This window comes from Nansenia antarctica, assembly GCF_963989245.1.
Source record: "Nansenia antarctica genome assembly, chromosome: 5".
In the NCBI taxonomy this organism is placed as follows: Eukaryota; Metazoa; Chordata; class Actinopteri; order Argentiniformes; family Microstomatidae; genus Nansenia; species Nansenia antarctica.
Window position 1 is genome coordinate 48,171,564 of NC_137690.1, and position 14,988 is coordinate 48,186,551.

Here is a 14,988-nt window from a genome sequence, read left to right on the forward strand (position 1 = left end):
AACGTGACGTCGTAAAGTGCAACAAAGTGCTGCAATGACATACTGTCGTACATAACAATATTGGTATTTGATCACCTTCTATATAAAATCACCTGCTCGGCTTTAATGACTTAACCGCTATTTAAGAAATTATATTTGTTTTCGCGTGCACGCGCGCGCGAAAGCAGCCACTCCGCCACTAATGTGAAAAATCCTGGAGGAAACACTGCTCTCCCTCTCTCTCCCTCCCTCCCTCCCTCTCTCCCTCTCTCCCCCTCCCTCTCTCACGCTCTCTCTCCCTAGAGGTGCCTAGACGACGCAAAGCCACTCTCCCTCCTTCCCTCCCTCTCTCATTCCAGCCTAGATGACGCGAATCCTCCCTCCCTCCCTCCCTCCCTCCCTCCCTCCCTCCCTCCCTCCCTCCCTCTCTCCCTCCCTCCCTCCCTCCCTCCCTCCCTCCCATTCCAGCCTAGACAACGTGAAGTCACTCAGCACTCAGAGTTACTTGACCTAGATGCATTCTAAAGCCTGTCGCCACCACCCTTTACTGGACCCCTCTACCACTGAGGGAGCCCCAGAACCGGGCTGGGGGGGGGGTGGTCTCTCTAACACCCCAGTGCTATGATAATAATAAAATAATAATAATAATAATAATGATAATAAGTTGTTTAGCTGACGCTTGTTATGCAAGGCGACTCTTGGGCGACTCTTCGACTGAGGGCATACTTTTTCTCAGTACATACGGTCCCAGCAGGGAATCGAACCCACAACCTAAGCGTCGTTAGCGCAGTGCTAAGCCTCAGAGGACCCCCGTGCTGCCAGACAGTGTGTGGAGGACGAGCAGCCATCGCTGCCTGTGGTGTAGCGGTGTAGTGGTGTCCAGACTGAGCGAAGGGTGAAGTCCGGGGGTGGGGGGGGGGGGGTGGGAGGGAGGGAGGGAGGGAAGGAGGGAGGGAGGGAGAGAGAGGGAGGGAGGGAGGGAGGGAGGGAGAGAGGGACGGAGAGTAGTTAGAGGGGTGGGGTGGACCCACTGGCTGTACTACGGTAGGCGGCGGTAGCCTAGAGGTTAGAGAACTGGAAGGTCGCCTCAGGAGGGAGCTGCATGTGCCCTTGAGCAAGGGCACTTAACCGAATTAACCAACAACCGATTGACAAGTAGATTGTCTGAGAGTCTGAGCACAACGTGCCTCCGCTCCGGACAGAGTGAAGCAGCGTAGCGATGAAGCTTCACTAAAGACGGTCAGAACGAACGTTATTTGCGTCGAGCTTCTTGTTGGTCGGTGGTCGATTCTAGGGGTGTAACGGATCACCTAACTCACGGATCAGATCGTGTCACGGTTTTTGAGTCACGGATCGGATCATTTTTCGGATCAACTCAGGTTTTGACGAGTTTTCAGAGTCTGACTTTTTTTTGTCCTAAACATTAGTCCTTAGACCAAAATGGCCGACCGGTAGGGGCTCGGAGCCAGGCCGGTTGCGCGGTAAACCGTGGTGAGAGAGGTGAAACTCACCTCGTCGCTGAGCACGATATGACGGATCAGGGTCACGATCAGCTCCAGGTCGATCTTGTCGTCGTCGTCCAGCATCTCAAGCACGTCGATGGTGCTGTCAGAGTACCTGCCAATCAGGCAGAGGCGGGCACAAAGAGGAGTAACCAATCAGATACGGACAGATGCAAAGAGTGACCCATCAGATAAGGACAGACACACACAGTAACCAATCAGATAAGAACAGAGACACACAGACACACACACACACACACACACACACACACAGTAACCAGTCAGATAAGAAAAAACACAGACAGACAGACAGACAGACACACACAGACACACACACACACACACACAGTAACCAATCAGATAAGGACAGACACACACACACAGTAACCAATCAGATAAGGACAAACACACACACACACACACACACACACACACAGTAACCAGTCAGATAAGGACAGACACAGACACACACACACACACACACACACACACACACACACACACACACACAGTAACCAATCAGATAAGGACAAACACACAGACACACACACACACACACACACACACACACACACAGTAACCAGTCAGATAAGGACAGACACACAGAGTAACCAGTCAGAGAGCTCGGCTGCAGCCTCACCTGTCCCTCAGCGTGCGTGCGTAGCAGGGCCAGCTCTCCTTGTACTCCGCCTCTTTCTGCTCCTTCTCGGGTCGAGAGTTCTGGCCCTGCATGAAGCCTCGCTTCCACCTGGGCCTGCGGTCCTGCTTTTGAGGACGGTACCTGGCAACCCAAGCACAATCTCCTGTTAATACCTGGCAACCCCGGCAAAACCGCCTGTTCCTACCTGGCAACCCCAGGCACAACCGCCTGTTCCTACCTGGCAACCCCAGGCACAACCGCCTGTTCCTACCTGGCAACCCCAGGCACAACCGCCTGTTCCTACCTGGCAACCCCAGGCACATGTTCCTACCTGACAACCGCCTGTTCCTACCTGGCAACCCTAGGCACAACCGCCTGTTCCTACCTGGCAACCCTAGGCACAACCGCCTGTTCCTACCTGGCAACCCTAGGCACAACCGCCTGTTCCTACCTGGCAACCCTAGGCACAACCGCCTGTTCCTACCTGCCAACCCCAGGCACAACCTCCTGTACCTGGCAACCCCAGGGACAACCTCCTGTTCCTACCTGGCAACCCCAACAGAACCTTTTCTTTTTTTTTAACTGCAATGAAAATAAACTAAAAACTACACTAAAACAAAACTATAAACCATAATAAACAGTTATTTGTATAATCCCGGCAGTTGAAATGAGCCTTGACAGCTGAGTCATTACCTGGTCATCTCCAACACATCCTCCAGGAGGAACTCCTGGACTGGGAAGGTCATCCCCGGAATGTGGATCATTGGACAGTTGTCTGTGGGGGAGGGATGGGGGTGTGTGTGTGTGTGTGTGTGTGTGTGTGGGGGGGGGGGGGCAGAGAGAGAAAATGTATTATGTCAGTTACACCTACTAACCGCTATCACACATCGACTGAGACAGACTCTTATTTCGCTGGTTGCACAACAAATGGAAACGTCCAGATAAACGTACACACTAGCGTGTGAAGGCCTACACAAATCAGCAAGCTGTACAGGAAAATGTTTGTGTTCCGGTTGCTTGGCAACAGTCCAGTCCAAGTTCAGTTGTGGAACTATTTGTGTTGGCGGAGCCAAATAAAGGATTAAAGCAACAAACAAATCACAATCTGTCGCTTATTACTGTTAATAAATGGCGCTTGTAGAACTGTTGGATAAAGGATAAAAGCAATATCACACTCGAGATCATGTTGTTATACTGAATATTAGCACAGCTGTAAATCACCTCTTGTGTGATATTGCTTATACAGTATATATATATATATATATATATATATATATATATATATATATATATATATATATATATATACAGTATATATTAGGGCTGGGACTTTAACGCGTTCATTTCGATTCATTAATTACAGAAAAAAGTAACGCGTTAACTTTTTTAACGCATTTTTAAATATATATATATAAACCCCTAAAAAAAAGTTCGGAAACGCTTTTTTGGGTGATTATTCCTCCCCTTTAATAATACCAATTGGTATTGTATTTTATATTTTTGGAAAGCCTGATTGGTCACCTTTACAATGAGGTACAACTTGTAAGGATCATACATTCATGGAATGAGTAACACAGCTAAACGTGTGGGTAGCGGCCCAAAACATTTTGCCAATGTTTGGCAAACACAGCAGCAGCAGCAGCCATCATCAAGAAGGCACAACAGCGGCTCTTCTTCCTGAGAGTCCTCAGGAAGGACCACAACAAGCAGGAGATACTGGTGGCCTTCTACCGCTGCGCAGTGGAGAGCATCCTCACCTACTGCATCTGCAACTGGTTCTCCAGCTGCACAGCCGCAGAGAGAAATGCGCAACAGAGAGTCGTGAGAACAGCCCAGAAGATCACCGGCGCCCCCCTCCCCTCTCTGGAAGAGCTGTACAACACACGCTGCCTCAGGAAGGCCTCCAAGATCTCCAGAGACCCATCCCACCCTGGGTACGAACACTTTGCCCGGCTGCCCTCGAACAGGCGGTACAGGACCATGGCCGCAAGGACAAACAGACTGAAGCTCAGCTTCTACCCCAGGGCCATCCAGGCCCTGAACACAGCAAAGACCTAGGTTCTGGGCCCTGGACATTCTGGACGGATTGATGGCAGCTGCTGGATTGAAAAATCAGGTGTAGTGCTGAGGCACAAATGTGTACATTTCAAGCCTGCAAACTGCGACACTTTAAATGAATGTGCAATAACACTATGTGCAATATGACAACCCTAGGGTACATAAGGTTGCAGAGAAATAGGAAATGTTAGAATAGGTATAGCATAGCATAGAGTACAGCACAGTGTTTTATCTGTACAGTATAGTATAGTGGATAGTGTACATAGCCTTTATTTATGTAAACCAGCTCCTTTCCCGTCTTGTTTTTTTAGTTTTTTTTTCTTTCCTAGCACCAGGGGAGCCACCCCTCCCAAATTTCGTTGTTTGGTACCTGTACTATAGCAATGACAATAAAGACCATTCATTCATTCATTCATTCATTCATTCATTCAAGTAGCAGACTTAGAGGTTAGTATCCTGAGACTAGTGGGTTTGTTGTTACTGTGAAGGGTACTGTTCTGTTTTTGTTACCATTGTAGATGTCACTTGTGACTTGATGTTCAACTGTTGGTCTGTTTATTATTTTGACCAAGGATATTTGGGTGGGTAGGGGAGGGTGGGGAGGGTTAGTGTAACATAAGGTTAGGTACATTGTGTGATCTGTTGGTCTGTGTAGCTAAAATAAACAGGATTTTGCTGCTTTAAACGTATGTATATGTCTATTCATTGATTCACTCGTATACCAAATCCATTTGAATTGAAAACTGTTGCTTCTCGTGTCAAATATTGATATCCGATTAAAATGTGATTAATTTCGATTAATTAATTACAAAGCCTCTAATTAATTAGATTTTTTTAATTATTATTTTTCCTCAAATATATATGTTACGGTACATGTGGGAATACGGTACATGTGGGAAAACTAGGGTTAGGGTTAGGTGCTAGGGTGCTAGGGTTAAGGTTAGGGGTAGGGTTAGGGTTAGGGTTAAGGTTAGGGTTAGGGTTAGACATGCCAGCATGTACCAAGTCAACCTAGCACCTAACCCTAACCCTAGTTTTCCCACATGTACCGTATTCCCACATGTACCGTAACATATATACAGTATATATATATATATATATATATATATATATATATATATATATATATATATATATATATATATATATACTGTATATACGTATATGCCATTTAGCTGACCCCTTCATCCAAAGCAACTTACAGCACATTGCAGTGAGTGCCTAAATTGTTCCATATACATGGTCCCAGAGGGAATCGAAACCACAACCCCTAGCATTGTTAGTGCCATGCTCTACCGACGGAGTCACAAAGGACTGCCGGTTCTGGTAGTTTTTTCCATCCGTACCAAAGTACTTGGAGAACTTCTCTGCGTTGAGCGTGGCGCTCATGAGGATGACCTTGAGGTCCTGGCGGACCCTGAGGAGGTCCTTCACGATGACCAGCAGCACGTCTGAGTGGAGGTTCCTCTCGTGGATCTCATCTAGAACCAGGTGGCTCACACTGGACAGCCGGCTGGGAGGAGAGAGAGGAGGGGGGCCGGGGGGTTAGGGAAGGGTGTGCGTGTGTGTGTGTGTGTGTGTGTGTGTGTGTGTTAATGCTAGGCTATTAGGACATGAAGCAAATAGGACATCAAAAGGAACCTGCATATGTTGCTGGTCTCTGTGGGTGGGCTTCAAACATCCTCTAAAACTACTGATGCCTCAACAGAGGTGGGTGGGTGGGGTGTGTGTGTGTGTGTGTGTGTGTGTGTGTGTGTGTGTGTGTGTGTGTGTGTGTGAAGCTGATACTAATCATACTTACTCTGGGGACTAGCGTGCAGTCAAACACATCAATGAGAGAGAGAGAGAGAGAGAGAGGCAGAGAGAGAGGCAGAGAGAGAGAGAGAGATGGAGAGAGAGAGAGAGAGAGAGAGATAGAGATGGAGAGGGAGAGAGAGATGGAGAGAGAGAGAGAGAGATGGAGAGAGAGAGAGACAGAGTGAGAGAGAGAGAGAGGGATGGAAGAGGAGGGGGGAGCAACATAAAGCAGAGAGAGCAGAGGAGAGTAAAGAAAAGGAAAAGAGTGCAAAAGAGCAAAGGAAAGACAGAGGGAAAAAGAGAAGAGAGGCAATGAAAGGAATAAGAGGAGGGGAGGGAGGAGAGGAGAAGGTGAGGAGGAGAGGAGAAAGATGACGATGATGATGATGAAGAAGAAGAGGGAGACACTCACGTATCCGAGCGCAGCCACTGTAGAATAATACCCGTCGTACAGTACAGCACCGAACCCTGTTTCCGTGGCAACCGACTAGGGGGGGAGGGGGGGTGCACAGGGATGGAGGGAGAGAAGAAAAAGAAAGCAAAAAAGAGAGAGATAATTTAATGACAAATAATTATGTCCGTTTATCGTGGTTTCATTTTAAAGGGTGTCTCCTCACTTACACGTAACGGACAACATGGGAAAACAATTACGCAAAGTCACTCTGAAGCCACTTGGAATAAAATAGCTGATTGAAGTTGAACGGAATGAGGCAGGAAGCCTAATCTTCTGATATCGGCCGCGTTCGTAAAGTCGCCAAAGCACACACTGGGTTCAACTTCATAAAGGGACCAAGTCATTTGATTGGACAAGAGGCAGTCACGTGGACGCTTCCGACGCTCTCAGAGCGAATTTTTACGACCGCGGCCATTGTCTGACAGCTCCTTGGCTTGGGGGAGATAAAGCAGGCGGAAGCTTGTGGAAATGGGGGAAAAAAGCATGTTTAGCTTGTTCAACAGCTCCCAGCACACCTGGGGAGGCTGGTGGAGGTAGGAATCGGAGGACGGGCTCTTTGTAATGTACAGAACGGATTAAGGAACGGTATCAAACACGATCCTCCGATTTCTACCTCCACCAGCCTCGCCCTGCGGCACACACGAGTGTTCACCTCCCTGGGACTTTTCTCCACATTTTCTAGTGTTACAAAACTGACTTTAAAAACAGATTGAATTGCTTTGTTTGTGTCACTGATCTACACAAAATACTCCATAATGTATGAATGATTAAAAAAATAAAATAATAATAAAAATAATCTACTAATTAATTAAAAGCGAAAGGTTTAAATGTCACAAGTCAATAAGTATTCACCCCCTTTGCTATGACACTCCTAAAATTAGCTCAAATGGAAAAATGTCCATCGGTGCGGAAAATAAAAAGATTAGGCTAAATCAATGAAGTCAGGTTGTAACACAACAGCATGTGGAGTCCATGGGGACAAATATTTACTGAAAGCACTGCATATGTATGTGCCACTGCCCACACACATGCACACACACACACACACACACACACACACACGACACGACTAGTATCTACTTTCCTTTCCAGGCTGGTGTGTAGCACCACTGTCACTCAGCTCGGAGATGTGAGAGTGAGTGTGTGTGTCTGTTTATTTCATCGGTGTGTGTGTGTGTGTGTGCGTGCGTGTGTAGCCATGATCGCATTAACTCCTCTCTGAGCCTCACAGAGGTATGATTACCCAGTCTGTAACCTCTCCTCTCTTTCCACCCTCCCTCGTTCTCTTTTCTTCCTACCCCTTCACCCTTTCCCCCTTCTTTTCTCCATCAGTCCGTTTCTTCTTACTTTCTTCTCTCGGCTGCCGTGACTTTTCAACTTTTCTCTGAATCTATCTTCCCCCTCTCTCCATCTCTCTCCTCCTCCTCCTCCTCCTCTCTCTATCCATCTGTCTAGCGTCGTCTCCCGCCCTCCGTCTCTGTTCTTGCTCCCCAGGTCTCAGATCAGCCTCCCCCTCTGATTATCCCCTCACCTTCTCTCTCTTTCACACAAGACGTATCATTTCCTCCGACGTGCGGAGAGATTCAATCATGGGGCACATTAATCCTTTTCTGTCCTCTCTCGTCTAAACCTGCTCACCACTCCATCATACTGTACTCACTCATACAGACACACTCGCTCGCGCACACACACACACACACACACACGCACACGCACACAAACACACACACACTCCTTCTCTCTTTTTCTCACTCACACACACACACGCACATACATGCACACAAACACACACACACACTCCTTCTCTCTCTTTCTCACACACTCACTCACACACACACACACACACACACACACACATTTCTCCTTATACCACATATTTTTCCTATCTTTAAGTAAACTGAGAGCCCAACTCACCTCAGCTCAACACACACACACACTCTCTCTCACACACACACACACACACATACACAGACACACACACACACACACACACCAGGGTTTCCGTTAGAAAAATTTGCCGTCGGACATCGTGTCCGGGAAGAATTCGATTTACCGGACAAACGTGATATATTCCGGTCATCATATTAAAATATAATATTTTTTTTTTTTTCCAAAATCATATATTTTTTTCCTCCAAATCTAATGTTTGTCGCGGTGATTACTGTTGTGTAGCGGCCTATATATGCCATTTAATGTCTATTTCTCATCCGATACGATTAGATGCGAGCTATATAATATATAATAATATAACATGATTTGACGCATGCGCGCTATGCCATGCGTCAAATCCAGCGCTGAACGGGTCCAGCGCTGAACGGGTCCAGCGCTGAACGGGCGCCTCACTGGGAACTGAACAGACAGCATCGATCAATGAACGGACTCCACATTACGTTAACTGAAGTTTGTTAAATTGTTTGGGATTAATGTGAGTTTTCTATTTTCTCTTTACAGTTTTACCCTTTTTTTTTTTTTTTATCAATAAAACAACGTCATTTCTATAAGTCTCGCTGGTTGGGAAGGCATTTCGTTTAGCTCGGGAGTATGACAATGGGAAGAACATAACTGTTTATTGAGAAACAATTGATAGGCAGTCTGGGATACGTATATAAAGAAATACCACAATGTCTAGATGTATAACATTTTATTGAACAGTAACAGTGCAAGCATGTAGGCTACGGGGAACAGGGATTTTGGTCAGTAGGTCCTTTGTACAGAGGGCGTTTCTCTCCGACAACGCGTTCCCAGGTACCATGGAAGTCATAGGTAGTCCAGCACACTGACAGAGAGACAGACAGACAGACAGACAGACAGACAGACAGACAGACAGACAGTCAGCTTACTTCTACCCTTTTGAGTGGAATTACTCCTTTAATTAGCTGTTAGCCATCTCAAAGCCCCCTGAGTTGCTCGTCAACACTGAGAATAGACCACATTATAGAAACCAAAACACCGTTTTTTTAAATCCACAGGGAATAACCGAGAGTGTAAGGAAAGGCACACCCAGCGCTGTCAGTGGTGGGGAGACTTGAAGTGGCTTTGCTTGATTTCCATCACAGATTCAAGGATTGAAACACTGATGAAAATAGGGAGTAATAGTGATGGGATTATTTTAGATTAGATTAGATTAGATTAGGTGAGATTCAACTTTATTGTCATTGCAGAGTACAAGTACCAGACAACAAAATGCAGTTTAGCATCTAACCAGAAGTGCAAATAGTGATATAAAAACAAACACTTAACTTTCGGGGAAACTGCTAAAATAAAATAAATTAAATAAATTAAAAAAGAAAGCGACTATTAGCACCGCCGAATGACAACAAACGTATGAGTAATGAGTAAAACAATGTCACTTTTATAGTATGTTGTTTAACTTGCCGTTCGGTCGCCATGGCTCTGGTGTGTGTAGCAGCTTCAGCTAGCTGGCTGGAAACTTCTAGGGGTGCGTTCGTAAACACGCTCTGAGAGCGCCGGAGCGCACGCTGGCTTCGATGTCACAGAGCGACCGAGTCGTTCGATTGGACGAGAGGCGTTCCGCGAGTGCTGATCGGATTTCCAGAGCGTGTTTACGAACGCACCCAGCCAGCTTTAGCGAATTGTATTCAAAGGGAATTATTTTCACCGGACAATATGTCCGACGACTTTTCAATTTGTCGGACTTCACCAAATTTTACCGGACAAAGACCGGCAATTGCCGGTTAACGGAAACCCAGACACACACACACACACACACACACACACACACACAGGCAGGCAGGCAGCAGTTATCCCAGGGCAGTAGAATAATCAATAGTCACCTAATCAAAGTGAGGGACCAGGCTTAAGGGGAATTACATGAGGAATTTAAACAACAATCAGTTGAAGCTCACACACGCTCAGAAAAGAGATGGAGAAAGAGCGAGGGAGAGAAATAGGGAGGGACAGAGAGAGAGAGAGAGAGGGAAAGGGAGGGACCAGTGGACACATTTTTGTGACTCCCGAAGCGGTTGGCCCCAGACTCTGTTCTTCTTCCATTACCACTGTCCTTCTGTCTGAATGAGAACTTAATGAGATGAACTAACAAGCAACGTGAGGGAGACGGGAAGGCAAGAGGAAAGATGGCCGCTGAGGAACAGATGAAGAAAACCAATGAGCGGGAGAGAGGGAGACAGAGAGAGAGAGAGAGAGAGATGATGGGTGAGCGATATCTCCCTCTGTCTCTCATCCATCATGTCTCTCTATCATTAATTTATTTCTGAATACAGTTTGGGCTAAACATCCTCACAGGAGGAGGCTATGTTCTTGCAACCTCAACAACGAATCTGCAATTACAATTCCTTTTAAATCGCCTACACCTGCATGCCTACATCGTTTATTTAGTTGTTGTTGTTGTTGTTTTTTTAATACAAGCCGAAAAAGCGTTTTTGGCTATTTTCGTACTTAGTTATAGGACGATTTTCCATTATTCAGGAATTTATGGTTAGATATGATGTGCCTACTTCTGCGTGTCTATGCCTCTGCGACGCTCTCGCTGCTCACGAAAATAGAATTCAAGCATAAAAAATAAGTGCTGCATTCAAGTGCACAGATGAGAAGCTGCTTTTCCAGGTGCGCGTCTCTCGCATGATCACAGTGATCTGATCAACGGCGGCTCACAGAGACGTTATGGTGGCGTGACGGCAGTGGTGGAGTGTAAGGCGTGACGGAGACGGAGAGAGAAAGAGAGGGAGAGAGAGAGTGAGAGAGAGAGAGAGAGAGAGAGAGAGAGAGAGAGAGAGAGAGAGAGAGAGAGAGAGGGAGGAGATGGATGATGAGAGAGAGAAGGAAAAGATGACCCTAACAATTATTGGACACACCAGTGACTTTTAGCACAAGCAACCTCCCACCCCACACACACACACAAATACACAAAAAACGTTCTCCCTAGTTGCCCTCTCTCTCTCACTCACACATTGCAGAAGCACAGAGAGGAAGGAACAAGTTTCCTTGGATGAATATGCTTGGAGGGTTAACAAAGCCCACACAGCCTGACAAACTGCCTCCCACATACACACGCTCCCCCCCACCAACCCCACCACACACACACACACACACACACACACACACACACTGCTGATGCTGCTGCTGCTGTGGGCTGTTGCTCCTCTCTGAGGTGATGGAGTGATGCAACCAGTCCCTTAAAGCAGTGGTTCTCAAACCTCTCCTCGGGGACCCCCAGCCGCTCCACGTCATATCGGATCTGTTCCATTATTAATTGCTGGCTGGTGGTCCCAGAGGAGAGGTTTGAGAACCACTGCCTTAAAGGTTGCTGTGTGTGTGTGTGTGCGTGTGTGTGTGTGTGTGTGTGTGTGTGTGTATATGTGTGTGTGTATAAACAAACTGAGGGTAGTATATAGCGTGTGTCCACCGGGGTGGGTCGGTGCCTGTGACCGCCACTTGAACTTTGTTGCCAACGGCGTGGGTGACCTGTGACCTCCGTGACCTCCATGACCTCACCTCTGCAGGCGGATCTGGTAGCCACAGGAGTTCCCCTCCCCGACACTCTCTGCTCTCTCTGCCGACACCCGCTCGGCCACCTGCAAACACACACACACACATATTTACATTACTTTCCACAAGCAACAAGCACTCTCCTACGCACATATGGGAGAGGTACTGACAAGCACACACGTGCACGCACACACACACACACACACAGAGAGATAGAGACACACACAGAGAGAGACACATAACAGGTTCAGGTCAGACCCCATACTTACGGATATGGCGCTGATCCGTCGGGGCTGAGTGCAGACCACCCTGCACACCGAGCCCATGCCTTGGTCGATGTAGTCGTCCAGGATGAACTGGGTCACCTGGGTGGTCTTACCACACCCGGTCTCACCGCTCACCACCAGCACGCGGTTAGACGCTATCAACTCAACCAGCTCCTGGAGGGAGAGACCCAGGGGTAGAGAGGGACAGGTAGAAGGACAGAAGGGTGAGTTCAAACGCCTCAGAAAAGAGATGTAATAATGACATAGAGCATTTCCTCGCTTGTTTCTGGTGCCAACATGGTTATGCGAAAGGGACACCGCCCCCAGCACTAGGATACATCATCATTACCTCTTTCTTTCCGTATGAAGGAAGTTTTTCCCGGAATTTCTGCGAAACAAAGAAGAACGAACAAAGATAATTCCAAAAAGTTCCAACAACCGGTTTGAATTGATTGTTTAGGTCCAAACAAACGTATTGACTGATAAAACACTAATATAAATGACTAAATAACTCAATTAAATATAAACAACAACAACATATAAACAACATTCACCAGCATGTCCAGGTATCTAGATTAATATAAACAACATTCACCAGCATGTCCAGGTATCTAGATTCATATAAACAACATTCACCAGCATGTCCAGGTATCTAGATTCATATAAACAACATTCACCAGCATGTCCAGGTATCTAGATTCATATAAACAACATTCACCAGCATGTCCAGGTATCTAGATTCATATAAACAACATTCACCAGCATGTCCAGGTATCTAGATTCATATAAACAACATTCGCCAGCATGTCCAGGTATCTAGAGTCACATAAACAACATTCACCAGCATGTCCAGGTATCTAGAGTCGGCCCTCTTCCTCTCTAGGTCTCTCTTCAGCTGCTGGTCCAGAGCACTGTCCCTGACCACCTCCTGGAACAGGTACTCGCAATCCTTCTCTGTCCTCCTATCCCTCTCCTGCATCTTCCCCTGCGGTTCCTTGGGTTCAACTTCAGGGACGGTTGGTGAGAAATAGCTGAAAGAAAGAAGAAGGGTCAAAGAGTTAAGAGTGAGTTATCGTACCAAATCAGCATGAATGCGGAATCTGTGATGGAAAACCTTCATCCATATGGGACCGCTTTCACAGACAAGGCGTAAGGCTAAGGCGTAAGACTAATCCTAGACTAAAAAGCATCTTCAATGGAGATTTGACATTGAAAGTGTGATTTAGTCCAGACTAGGCTTTAAGACTTGTCTGTGAAACCGGCCCATTGTCTGTCAACCCAGTAAGCAGGCCTGGGAAACATTATGCATTTCAATGTGCAAAACCGTGAGGTGTGCTTGATTTAACACGTCAGGACATGTTCCTAAATGGAGCGCTGGAAAATATTTTCAGAGGCGCAAAATGTCACACGAGTCGCACAACCTGCGTCACCAAGCACACCTTGGGTTGCCCTGAGGTCTGCCAGTCAGACAGGCAGCTCATGTGAAGTAAGTGAGGTTACCGTTGCGATCGGAGCGGCGGGTTCTGTACAGTGAGCTCCTCCTCCTCCTCCTTTATCTTCTCCTGTTTGACATTCGTTTTCCCGAAGTCCGGCTCCGGCTCATCTCCATCGAAGAAACTGAAGAGCAACAGACAACAGAACAATAAAGAATGCATGGATGAATGCATGGATGGATGGATGAATGAATGGATGATTAGATTAGATTCAACTTTATTGTCAGCGCAGAGTACCTACAAGTACCAGACAATGAAATGCAGTGATGAATGAATGGATGAATGAATGAATGGATGAATGCACTTCTGAATAGCGATGGCCATACAGCTAACAGCTCAATTGCATTACGGCTAACCAGACCACCACCATACAGACTAGCTTGGCTCAGCTTGGTTGGCAGCTGGATGCCTCTAGAAGATGTCCTCACCAGTGGCCTTCGGCCTTGACCGGCGGAGGTGGAGGTGAACGCCAGTTGTCAGACGTGGAGGGGGAGGGGGAGGCGCCATCCCTCCCCGGGCCGGCCGCCTCTCCTCTCTGGACGGTGTTCAGGAGCTTGGTAATATGCTGCTCTCTCGACTCGTCCATCTGAACCACTGCCCTCTGCAGAGAGGCGTGAAACCATCTGCGTTAGCTATGACCACAGTGGGCCTACCTGACACATGCATCTTAAGATGAACCAGCTGTTGTTCTGAGTGTTGGCATTAACATAAGGGACTTGGTTAAAGCAAACAAACCAAATGAAATGAAAGATTACAGCCAGTTAGCTTATCGGGCCATTTCCTAGAGAGTCAATATCAAAGCAAGACAACTTGAGCTGGAAAATTTGACAAAATAGCAAAAAAAAGACAGTTGCATTAGTCAATAATGGATGGTAGTTGAATAGCCCTTTTCATTTCCCTGTAAATCCCATTCACACATGTCCCTTACTGGGAACGCTCTTATGTGTGAAAGGGGTTTATGACAAGTTGATAACCCAAACACAGCCACACCCAGCTTGCTCAGTTGATGATACAGCTTAGGACTCACCGAGGTTCTCTCTTGCTCTTTCCTCTTTATGCCTCCCCATTTAGCGTACCACAGACCGATCTCTCGGCCCTTCAGATGCGGGGGAGGACGACCCCTGCCTCCTCCTCCTCCACCACCTCCTCCTCCTCGACCCCCCCGGTCCTCCCGCGGTTCCCTTTCGGAGCTTCTCGAGTGGTATCCCGGTCCCCGGTCACTCGACCCGGCGGCTCCCCGGTCCCCACACCTCTCTCCTCGGTTCCCATCCCCGTATCCTCGACCTCCTCCTCCTCTTCGCCCTCTTCTGTTACCGTAACCACCATAACTCAT

At 47.1% G+C, this 14,988-nt stretch overlaps 1 protein-coding gene across 1 annotated transcript in view; it reads right to left on the bottom strand.

Annotated features, from left to right (window-relative positions):
• dhx36 (DEAH (Asp-Glu-Ala-His) box polypeptide 36) overlaps positions 1 to 14,988 on the bottom strand; it is a gene marked incomplete at both ends in the record, with an annotated part of 60,623 nt that extends 45,635 nt beyond the window's left edge. Inside the window, 12 exons of the mRNA XM_080531661.1 lie at positions 1,491 to 1,596; positions 2,122 to 2,262; positions 2,815 to 2,896; positions 5,526 to 5,692; positions 6,389 to 6,463; positions 11,903 to 11,982; positions 12,166 to 12,336; positions 12,512 to 12,550; positions 13,004 to 13,193; positions 13,663 to 13,779; positions 14,084 to 14,256; positions 14,683 to 14,988. Coding sequence (XP_080387787.1) covers positions 1,491 to 1,596; positions 2,122 to 2,262; positions 2,815 to 2,896; positions 5,526 to 5,692; positions 6,389 to 6,463; positions 11,903 to 11,982; positions 12,166 to 12,336; positions 12,512 to 12,550; positions 13,004 to 13,193; positions 13,663 to 13,779; positions 14,084 to 14,256; positions 14,683 to 14,988 — 1,647 coding nt within the window. The remainder of the gene's footprint in view (positions 1 to 1,490; positions 1,597 to 2,121; positions 2,263 to 2,814; positions 2,897 to 5,525; positions 5,693 to 6,388; positions 6,464 to 11,902; positions 11,983 to 12,165; positions 12,337 to 12,511; positions 12,551 to 13,003; positions 13,194 to 13,662; positions 13,780 to 14,083; positions 14,257 to 14,682) is intronic.